The 12,250-nt window shown below is 36.8% G+C and overlaps 1 protein-coding gene across 1 annotated transcript in view; it reads left to right on the top strand.

Moving 5' to 3' along the window:
* Positions 1 to 12,250, top strand: part of LOC149787873 (origin recognition complex subunit 5-like) — a 79,090-nt gene that overhangs the window by 38,934 nt on the left and 27,906 nt on the right. Inside the window, exon 10 of the mRNA XM_089974109.1 lies at positions 471 to 583. Coding sequence (XP_089830235.1) covers positions 471 to 583 — 113 coding nt within the window. The remainder of the gene's footprint in view (positions 1 to 470; positions 584 to 12,250) is intronic.

Genomic DNA, 12,250 nt, shown 5'->3' on the forward strand with positions numbered 1-12,250 from the left:
AATGTTAAAATTTAAACTCAGTGTTAAAGTTTTTTTTTTTACCTTCTAGCTTAAGAAAAGGTAGGATTGACAGCAAGGGATCTCTTGTCTTGCTGATAAACAATATCAGTGGAGTTACATGAACCATGACTGTAGTATTATTTTTGTATTGAGTCGTGTTGAGGTAAAACGTTGGACCCCATAAAATATTATTGTCATAGAATTGTCCATTTAATCCCAAACCACAAAATTTTACCTCCACCAAAATAACTTATTTTACAACAGTTGATACTGATGCTTTCTTGTAAAATTTATTTTTTATGGAACTGTTTTAACTATGAGGTTTACTATTTTTGAAACAGTTTTCCTACCTTAATGATGCAGTGTATTCTTTTAAAAATATTTCCATTAGATGTTTAGATATCGTACATTGCTGTAATTTTAGTCAAGTAGTAAGCAGTAAAACAACTAATATACTTATTTTTAATCAGGATTGTCTCACAGATGTCATGTTGAATTACCTTACTACTCCAAGTATTTGCTGATTGCTGCCTACCTTGCCTCATACAATCCTGCCAAGACAGATAAAAGATTCTTTGCAAAGGTAACTTATAGTACGAAAGTAATTTCTTTTAGATAGGAATAAAAATGTACATTTTCTTTCATTCCTTTATCTGCTTTTTGTTTGAAGAGCCTTCTAATATTGGAAGGATTGCATGCGCATTTGCAGCAGTGACCCTGCATGAAAATCATTTTTATCACCCATACGAACTTAAGAAATAATTACTTGAAAAGAGCACTTTCAATAGATAAATACCTGTTTTTAGTGCTGCAGTTTTACTCCCACCCCATCCCAGCCTCCAGCATTGCAACACTGAAAATGAGCATTTATTGCAGGACTGGACAAACATTAAATTTGTATAATTCTCCAGAATCAAGATTTAAAAAAATGTAAACGAAAAATCCTCATTTTTATTTTCATATTCTACATAATATTCTGGACAAGTAACAGACAATTTTACTTGCCCAGTAAAATGTTCAGCTTGTCCCAAGCTGCTGTAACATACAATTTTACTTTCCTAGTAAAATGTTCAGCTTGTCCCAGGGCTGCTGTAACATACAATTTTACTTGCCCAGTAAAGTGTTCAGCTTGTCTCAGGGCTGCTGGACAACACATTTTACCACTAAATAAGCATTGTGGCATATAGTAGTCACTTTTACATCATCATCATTATATTTGGCATCATCATTGTTAAAAAATCATCTTTTACATCAGTTGCATTGTTCAAGTGAAGCATTGGAATAATATCACTACAAGTCAAAAGTTTATGTGCTAGGAACTCTCTCTTGTCTTTCACCTGCATAATGGTAAAAAAGTTAGTTTTGCATTAAAGTTTTTTTATAGTTACATGTCTTCTTCACCACTGCAGCATTCAGCTGAAACATCATGATAAACTTACTATGGATGCTGAATTCTGTGCTGATATGCAAGTAGTTATTGTCTTTTATGGGTCATCAGGGAACAATGTTAAGGTTTTCTATGAAGGTTTATGAAAGCTGCATATTTTCTCCTTTGAATACATCCCCCAATCACATTAACATTAGGAATATAAGCTCCACTGCCTCCTGTATTCAGCCCTTCCAAAGACGAAAATTCATCTTTGCTGTCTGTATAATATAGATAAAGATCAATAGATCTTGTCATTACCTCCCCTTGCTGCTCACAGGTGGTGCTAATTTTATGCTGAGCAGAACATTGTGTAACAGGATGCTTTCCTTGCATGAAGTATGGGAGGCATTAAAATAATGTGATCAGGTAAGTATTGGAGGAGAAACATGACTTACTGAAAAATTTACGTTTTCTTTCTAATATGTTTGCTGACTACATTAACATCAGGAGAAATAGGTGATAGCTTGAGGGAATGTTGAGCATTCTGTTTATGACGGAATAAGATCCCCATATCGTTAACCCACTCTTTTAATTGGTAAGCATCACAACCGGAGGTGATGTGGTTATGTCTGGGAAGGGAGAACGTAAAATGTATGGGTGAATCCAGTGAAAGCTGTGCAGTTGAATGAATAGTTGGACATTGATGTACATCCAGTTGGTTGCCTTTGGTGTGACCAGGTGTGGGACTTTGGAGAGAGTTGCTGTTCGTACAGAGAGAGGGATTAGGCCCACCCCATTTCCTTCTTATCTTCACTGGACAACCTGCATTCCATAAGTAGGTCTGGATCTCATCCTTTGTTGGAAAGAATACTGCTTTTGTGCGACCTCCATGGTCTGATATCTTAACATAACTGCCAACCTTCCCGGCTCACAATTAGTGAAAATAGGGATACAAATTTGTGAATTTGGACATGAATTAGTGAAAAATACCATGACAATAACTCCATCCACTCTGACCATGAATACTACACTATATCAAGATCACAATATAAAACTAAAACACTACATATATGTAGAAATATATCTGCATTGCTATTTATTATGGTATTCATAAACTTCACTTGTTCTTATGGTTATTTATCAAGACATGATACTGTGGTAGATGCTGGTTAATCTTGTTGACTAAAATTGCTGACAAATTTTCTGCACCTAAAGAGGCCCTAAAGTCTGTCTTATTATTGCTCACTAGAGAAAATACTCTTTTGCTGTCACTGTTGCTGTGAGGAATGCACAGGAGCTGCAGCATTTTTGGATCTTCCACAGAAAAATTTGGAAGCGATCTTCAAGTCTGGGAACATTTATCGGAACAAATGTTTAGCATGGTCTCCAGCTGATAAAGGTAGATTGTGTTCAACAAGAACACTCACAATTAATGCTTCAGCGTTGGTAGCTTGCATGTCTTCTGTTGATGGCTTAAAATATTCCAGAGCTGAAATCTGCAAATTCTTAATTTTCCCAACTTCTACATGCTTTTTGCAACCGATGTGCTTCCTCACATCGTCTCTGCCACCATGCCAATACCAAAATTTGTGGCACACTTTATACAAAAAAAAAACATGATGTATATCGATGTTTAATGGCAGAATGCACTGCCAATTTTTGGTATATTCCAATTATTTTTGAGTAATACATTTCTTTTTCTTTAGTGTTGAAGCCATTTTCAAGATCTTATATGCAATGCCGAACGATAATTCAAATCAGTGTTGGTGACGCATGTGCGTAACAAAATTCCGGTTAGGCCCCAGTTTCTCTCAAGAGCATTTTGTAAAACTGCTCATATACATATAGATTAAAATAGGCTAAAATGCTTGCTACCGGGCCAACTGTACCAAATAGCTGTAGTTTTACTGATATCACAACCAGCAGTAGCGGACTGTTTCAGCAACTGCCAATATCATGACTAGCATTTAATGGGATATTGGTTATTTTATTAAAGATTTAAAATAATTGAGAATTGGAGAATTCGTTAATTGTTTGCTTGTGGTGTGAATCCGTGAATCACTGAAAAAGTCGTGAAATTCACTCCAAAATCATGAGGGTTGGCAGCTATGTCTTAATCTCTAGAAAGAGAGGGACAGTCCTGTCTTGTCTCTGGAGGGGCACAGGGTGATGAATTATTTCCATCATGGTGGGTTCAAAATGAGTTTTAAGAGGTACTGGTGGTGACAGTCCTTTCCTCTGCAGTTGTGACCCCCCTCCCCCCCTTCCCCTCACTTGTTTCCCACCTCTTGGACAGTAGTTGGAGGTTAGAGGAAGTTTGGAAATTTGATGAGGCATTGAATGAAGTTTATTACTTCATTCCCCTAGACTTGTGTCCTCAGCCCATTAGGGCTGATGACAAAAAGATTCTCTCCAGTAGGAAGGCCTTTCTGGTATCATCTTGTCAAGATCTTCAATTGCTGGTGCACTTTGCAATGGTGTGCAGCAGTTTTCCCCTGGACAAAAGTTTGTCAGGCGGCAGAAGAGTGGTCTATGCCCTTTTCTATACTTAAGCTGTTGAGTCTGTTCTCTGGCTTGGCCCCTTGAGCACCCCTTTGGACTTGGGTGCAACAAGTGTGGAAATTGACAATGGGTTGGGCTTGCCTTTTGGTTAAAGTCTTTGGAGGTTAATTCCCACACTCTAGTGATGACCACCTCACATGCAAATCTTTTTTCAGCAGCCTCCTTCATTTACTTGAAGGAGGAATCATTGTCTACAGTGCTTCATTGTTATGCCCTCTCCATCTCAGTAGCACTCACTGTACAGCATCTTCACCTCAGTAGGAATCATGCCTTGGAGATGTTGAGGCTGATCCCCTCTGTTGCATCACAGGGTTTGAGATACCAGCAACACTGGTCCTTGACAGCAGCTCTGAGGCCTTTGAAACTGGTCATGAAGCATGCCAACCCTGATCCCTAACACCTTATGGGACCTTCTCCCAAGATCTTCAAGCAGGTGCAGTAACAACAGTCTCAAAAGCAACCTCAGAGCAGGCTAATAGAAAAGGGGTTCAGCTTTCCACTTCCCTAAATATGGAGGGGGGTCTAACCTGAGGAGTTGCACCTTATTTTTAAGGGGTTTGGTCTGGCATCACACCTGATGTATGGGTTACCATCTTTGTTTTAGGGAATATCTTACCCTATCATGGATTCCATCTTCAGTTGCTGCATTATGATTCAGAGTAATACAGAGGGAAAGTTATTGATCATTTTGCTCTCCATTCTGTAAATTTAGTTGCTTATGCAACCATTTTAGCTGCATCTTGGAGCACTGTGCTATCCCATCCGATTTATAACTTAAGTTTTTTGTGATAAAGAGATACGACTTGGTATCCGTGTACATCATTATTACATATGTCATGCACCAGTTGGATTTTTTTAAGACCCCGTATTAGGTTGACCACTGGGTCAGGGAACCATCCCAGGGTCACCTTACAATCAAACATTTCTGTTATCGGATATAAATATAATCTACAGAAAAAGAAAACACACACACACACACATGCATATGGCACAGAATCTAGGTGACATGGACTTTGTGAAATTACAGTATTTTGTTCCTGTTTACCGTCAAGTCAGATACAAGTTACATGTTCATTATTGAGGTCCATTTTTGAAGAAATTGGTCCTCTTTTTTTATTTACCTTAGCAGTGTATTTTTCAGTGCTCTTATGCATTGCAACTATTTGCATAAAAGCAAAAATAGAAGGATTTTCATATTGAAGTATAAATATAATATTTTGCCCAAATAAGCAGGAATTTACACAAACTGTCCAGTTTTTCACTACCTAAGAATGTTTCTTTTTGGACAAATGTACAATATTGGGGCAAAAAAATGCAAAAACTTAAATAAAACAGTACCAAAACTGTGAAGTAATACTGCAGTCATAAATCTCAGACCACTCCTCACTACTTATATTTTTATTAAATACTTGCATCCAAGTTTCTTGCTTTGCAATGTGTTGCTTTTTAGCTTTTTTCAAAAGATCTTTGTAAACAAACTTGAGTGAATTTTGTTTTTGCAAGTTCATTATTTTATCTTCTTGCTTATCAGAATTATTATGTACTAAATGATTTTTTATGGCATCTTTCCATGCGTTTGGAATTTTGGATATTAAGGAGAAGTTTATCAAGAAATCATCGCTTCTAGTTTTTGTTTTATTATTTCAAACAGTATTAAATTGCCATGATCATCTACTAGATCATTCACAATTCCAAAACCGGCTTCTGTCCAGGATTTGTAATGATAAAACATTTTAACCCTTTACCTCATAGAGCTTAGTGACAAAGTGCAGCACGCTGTAAATAGAACACCTGTTACCTAGCAGACCGCATCCGCATAGGCATGCCTGTGAATTGTTAAGCAATGTAGTGGTGTTACGTTTAACAGCAGTTTTAACCATTTTACGTTTTAGGCAGACATTTATTATATGTGGAAAAATTGAAGAGTAAAGTCCGATTGTTAAAGCTGTGTAATTATTTTTCACAGAAGAATATTTTATGTGCTATAAAATCGAGAGAGAACTCGTTCACCGTCATGTCAGTGAGGCCGCGTGACCAACCGTAGCTGCCATTTCCCATACTCGAAATTTACACGTTTTTCGTCTGCGTCTACATCACTAAGTCATCTGAATTTGATAATCAATAAAAAAACTAATTGCTGCTTGCATAAATATCATAGCCTTTACCAAGGTTATTGAATCTTTCGTGTTTGTGATTCTACTCGTGAAAACTTCGTAAGTACTGAATGAAATCCTGCCTGCGAACTGTTAAGCAATTTAGTGTATGTTACATTTAACAACAATTTTAACCATTTTACATTTTTGGTACACATATATTATATGTGGAAAAATTTAAGAGTAATGTCCGATTGTTATAGCTGTGTAATTATTTTCCACAGAAGAATTTTTTTATGTGCTTCAAAATCTTGAGAGAACTCGTTCACCGTCATGTCCGTGAGGCTGCGTGACCAACCGTAGCTGCTATTTCCGATACTCGAAATTTACAAAGTTTTCGTGTGCGTCTATATCACTAAGTCATCTGAATTTGATAATTTATAAAAACTAATTGCTGCCTACATCAATATCAGAGACTTTACCTAATTTATTGAATCTTTTGTGGTTGTTATTCTAATCGTGAAAACTTCGTAAGACTGAATGAAATCCGCGGCTGCCATTTTGGAGAGTGGAGATTACAACCCAGTTACTTTAAATAGCAGATATCGACCAGTGCATGAATAGCGACCACGTGATCTGACGTAATTGTCATTCGCAGAAATGAATGTAGTATGTGATAGGGGGGTTTTCCCCGAAGGTGGCGCTACGAAAACTAGCTCAAAATGGCTGATGTTTACCGCAGGCGTCAAAAGGCGCTTCTATGCGAATCTTGTAGAGGCGTCAAAAGGCGCTTCCATGCGAATGGAGTAGAGGCGTCCAAAGACGCTTGTATGAGGTAAAGGGTTAAGGGGACAAAATTTAATAGTCATGGATGGATACTCGTTAGGACTTTGCAGTTCCTCTTTCCAATTAGATACTGCCAAAATTACATCTCTGCAAAAACTGTTTTTAATGATCTTTATAATTTCTTCTAATTTCCTTCTCCCTAAATTCCAAATATCCTTTTTATTTCTGAGTATGGTTGTATTGACTAAGTTCTGCCACATTCCATTTTTCCTATTCTGGCAATCTTTTAACCCATCAATATACCTAATGAATGAAAATTGTGTATCATATTTAGTCCTCCCTCGTTTTCTGGGGAAACTAGTATATCACGTTTTATTCTCTCTACTTTTCCACCCCATACAAACTTAAATAATGTGCGATTTAGTTCTGCTTGAGCTTTTGCTGATGGGTTTGGAAGTGCTGAAAAAAGATGTATGAATATAGGCAGAACAAGAGTTGAGTTTTTACAACAATGACTTTACCAACTATTGACAGATGTCTTTGACTCCAGCTTGCCAGTATTCATTTTGCCTTTGTTAGTTTCTTCATATAATTAATTTCCACCATTTGTTTTAAACCTGGAGAAAATTCGATGCCAAGGAGTGTAAAGTTATAGGAGGACCAAATTAAGCCCATTTTGGGACATATTCTTTCATTAGAAAATTTCCTGTTTCCAATCCAGATAGCTTTTGTTTTTGTTATGTTACATTTAAGTCCAGAAAATAAAAAAAAACATTGCAAGATATTCATAGTTGCTTCAACAGAAAGTTGAGATCCATCAAGAAGAATAAAAGCGTCATCGGCATACTGACCCAACTAATATTCACTAACGTCATCCATATTTTGCTTTATAGTTATAGCTAAAATCTCAACCACAGTGATAAACAAATAAGGTGCAAGGGAATCTCCTTGACGACATCCTCTTTCAAGTCTAAAAAGATGATATATGCCCATTATTTTTAATGCAACATTTAGAGTCATTACAAAACAGTTAAAACTGCGTACAAATGTAATCATCAAAGTTAAAAGATTGTAAAATTTCTTCCACAAAGGTCCAGTTAACTGAGTCAAAAGTTTTTTATAAGTATATTAACAAAACTAAACCATATCTGTTTTAATTCTCAAGTTGGTCCATGATATCGTATAATAGCCTGATATTTATCCAGTGAATCTACCCTACATATATCCTATTTGAGTATCACTGATTATTGATGGATAAAACTTTTTAATCCAAGCTGTAATGGCTCCCGAAGCAATCTATAGTAAATATTTAAAAGTGATATAGGTCACCAGTTAAAATATATTCTGTCCACCTCTATTTGCTACTAAGAGAAACCTCCATATGATAAATAGAACCAAACTAATGCATGACATCCAAGCAAACCTAACAACTTGCTTACCTCCTACAGCAGAACAACTCGATAACTGCCTGTGTTCATTGCTTGACAAACATGCCCCAGCCACCAAGTGCAGAGTATCAATTCAAAAATGTTCTCCATGGTATAGCAGTGTAAGGGACCAGATTAGCACAGCTAAAATGACCACTGTAAAGCTGAGAGGCTTTGGCTTTCCACCAGACTCACTATTCATTAGCAAATCTATGAAGCCACTAAAAATAAAATCACAAACATTGTCCATGCATGTCCACTACAGTAAGAGCTCTTTCGAGGTTACTAACAAGCTAATGTCAAGTAACAAATATTCACCACTTCCAACTACCTTCTCTCCAGTCGACCTTCCGGACCTGTTTGCAAATTTCTTTCGTGACAAAGTACAAACCATTAGAGATAAGCATGACAACATAATTTCAATTGACTCGTCGTCACCATACAGTTGGGATACAGAATTTCAGTGGCAACCATTAGCAGCATTTGAACCTGTCTCTATGGATTTAGTATGTACATGAAGACAGCTCCAGTGTCATGGGAACTTGGTCCAATTCCAACATCACTGCTGCTTGAGTGCTTAGATCCAGTGTTACCTTCATTAGCTGATGCTATTACAGTAGAACCTGTTATGAGAGACCGCCCCTTCTGCCAACCAAAAGCGGTCTCTCAAGACAGGTGGTCTCTCATAAGAGGTGTGTGAAAATGGACTGGTTTTCAGGGTCAATAGTTAGCATTGTTGAAAAATAAATAATACCCATACTCACTGTACATGTATCATATCCTTTATTCATGAATCTTGTTAAATAATGCATGCATTCCTCTCAAAATATCTTTATATAATAAAGATATACATCTATCAAACGAGAATAAAATTTATATTTCAACATCACATTAATATATACAAAAAATTAACAGTTAGATATGATGTATATATCTTATTTTATACACTTATTCACTTGTTTTTTTTAAAGAAATCCATTATACTTCTTTGTTGACATGTTTTACTCAGCTATTTGGTCTGAACATGTATCTCAATTATTGCCCTTTCATGAATCAACTTCCCACTTACTGGTATGTTTTTACTCCTTGCGACACAAAACCACTCCCATACTCGCTCATTCAGATCTCCGTAAACTGTCCGTCGTGCCGTGGCATATTTCCTCTGTGCTTGTGCACCTTTCTGCCATTCGTTTCTAATGGACTTCTTGTCTTTGATTACATTTTGAACTTGCGTTTTACCGACGCTTAAGCTGACTGCTATTTTGCGAGTGGTCTCGCCTTTTTCATTTCTTTCAATGACATTAATCCTTTCTTCCAGTGTTAAAATTTTTCTTTTTTTCAGCGGAGATTCTGCCGTTGTTATTAGTGTTGACGTTATAAAGACTATCGGTTTTGATCAGGTTTTGGGGAATTGTGGAATAAATATATATTATGTACCAATGAATGAAACCAAAAGACATAATTAACTCATCAGGAAACAATACTGTACATTTATTCTGAGACGAAGTTTAAATCAACAGCGTTATAGCTCGATAAACAAATGTTCCGACCATCTGCACCCATGTAAACAGATTGTGGCCTGGTGAAACACTAACAAAAGAAATAAAAAATAATTTTAAAAAAATCCGGAAATGATTCTCACTTACTAGTATTAAAGACAATGAGCTCATTAACCCTCCAGGCATTATGGATTAACTGGAAAGCAAACGACGTACTCAAACCAACACTGAAGCCCTTTCAAACGATTTCTCACTTGGACATAAGGACTACTGGCGTTTTGTGAGTTTTCATACAGATAAAGAAAAAATACAAACCTCTAAATTGACTGCGTATATCCATCATTACTCCCTTTGATGTTACTCTTACTGGCTATTCACATGACTTCGGCACTACAATGGCGGTTAGTGACATGTACTTTAGTCTGGTTTACTGCAGTTTACAAATGACACCGTACGCTGGAGTTGTAAATTTCACAAAACTGGTACTGTAGCAAGACAAATTATTTTTAAATACTTTATTAGAGCAATCTTTGCTATTTATGCAGTCTTTGTTACAAAGGATTAAATGATGGTTAGAGGTGTTTATCCCGATATATGGTTGTTCAACTATAGTGTTATTTAATGTGCACTTTGTTTGCATACTACATTTATCCCGAGCTCTAGTGTTTACAAAGGATTAAGTTAAGGTCAGTGGTGTCAATCTGTTTTGATTTTTTGGCGATGCGGTCGTTCATAGCAGTGTCAAAATGCATATTTTGCCAAGTAATCGCGGTCGCTGGTCGCGTTCAGCAGGTGGTCGTTCATAACAGAGCATTTATATAGTAAAATCGATCCGTGCATTACGATTGTGGTCAGAAATGACAGGTGGTCGCTCATAGCAGAGGTCGCTCATGACAGGTTTTACTGTATTACCTCTATCTCATCCGGAGAATTCCAATCATTTTTAAAAACTGCCATTGTAAAGCCTCTGTGGAAGAAACTAACACTTGACCATAAAGATTTAAAGAACTACTGCATAGTTTCTAATCTCCCATTTATATCAAAGATCTTAGGAAAGGTTGTTCTATCCCAGCTTATATCTCATCTGAATTCAAACAGTCTTTTTAGCAATGTTTAATCTGCATATCGCCCTTGCCACAGTACTGAAACTACTCTTCTGAAAGTAGTTAATGACATTCTCTCTGCGTTGGATAGCGGAAAGATTACAGTCCTCAACTTCCTTGATTTGTCTGCAGCATTTGACACATTAGACCATGATATATTACTTCACCGTCTCCAGCATGTATTTGGCATTCATGATACAGCCTTTCTGTGGTTCAAGTCCTACTTGGTCAACAGGACACAAATTATGTGTACAAATTTAATACACTCCAGCCCAGTTAATCTATGTTATGATGTTCCACAGTGATCTGTTCTTGGACCTGTTCTCTTCATTATTTACACGCAGCCACTCTCAAGTGTCATAGATCATCATCCATTGTCTCACCAATTGTACGCTGACGACACCCAAATATACAAATCTAGCCACCCAACTGAAGTTGATGCTACCATCCAAGGTGTAGAGAGGTGCATTTCTGATGTGAAATCATGGATGACATATAACAAGTTGCAGATGAATGATGATAAAACTGAGGCCTTTTTGATCACAACAAAAAGACTTTCTCATTCATATCCTTTACTGCAAACAATAAATATCAGCAACGCCAACATTAAATTCACACAATCAGTATGAAACATAGGTGTTACTCTGGACAGTACTCTCACATTGCACCAACATGGCATGAATATATGCAAGGCTGCATATTTTGAGCTGAGACGCATCAGTTCCATTCGCAAATATCTTTCAGTTGATGCCATTAAAACACTTGTGTGTTCATTAGTACTTTCAAGACTGGACTGTTGTAACTCTGGTTCATCTCAGTATCTACTCCAGAAACTTCAAAAAGTTCAAAACACAGCTGCTCGGATCATGCTCAGAGTACTATGATCAGAGCACACCTCCCTGCTGCTCTGTACCCTACACTGGCTATCCATTTGATCCAGAATAAAACACAAAATTTGTTCCATGTGTTACGTTTCACTGACAGACTCCAGTCCAACATATCTATCCAACCTCACCCATGTGTACACACCAACAAGATACATATGCTCCTCTTCTGACAATCGTATACTCGTTATTCCCACTATCAAAACGAAGTCACATGGACAACATTCATTTGCATACCAGGGCCCAGCAACATGGAATGAATTGCCTACTGAACTTAGACACAAAGACACAGTGATCCCATTCAAGAGTGCTCTTAAAACTCACTTATTTCGACTGCAAGAACAAACTTAAAAGACCTAAAATGTTTCGTACCTTAAATATTTTCAGCATGGTTTTATGTTTTCAAATTTCATGATGTTTGTTTTTTGTAATCGTATAATTATATATGGGTTTTTTTGTGTTTTTTTATGTTATAGGTGTTGTCTAATGTTGTAAAGCACTTAGAGCTTTTAAAGATTAGGTGCTAT

The sequence above is a fragment of the Sinohyriopsis cumingii genome, chromosome 11, assembly GCF_028554795.1.
Source record: "Sinohyriopsis cumingii isolate HCF-2022 chromosome 11, ASM2855479v2, whole genome shotgun sequence".
Lineage (NCBI taxonomy): Eukaryota > Metazoa > Mollusca > Bivalvia > Unionida > Unionidae > Sinohyriopsis > Sinohyriopsis cumingii.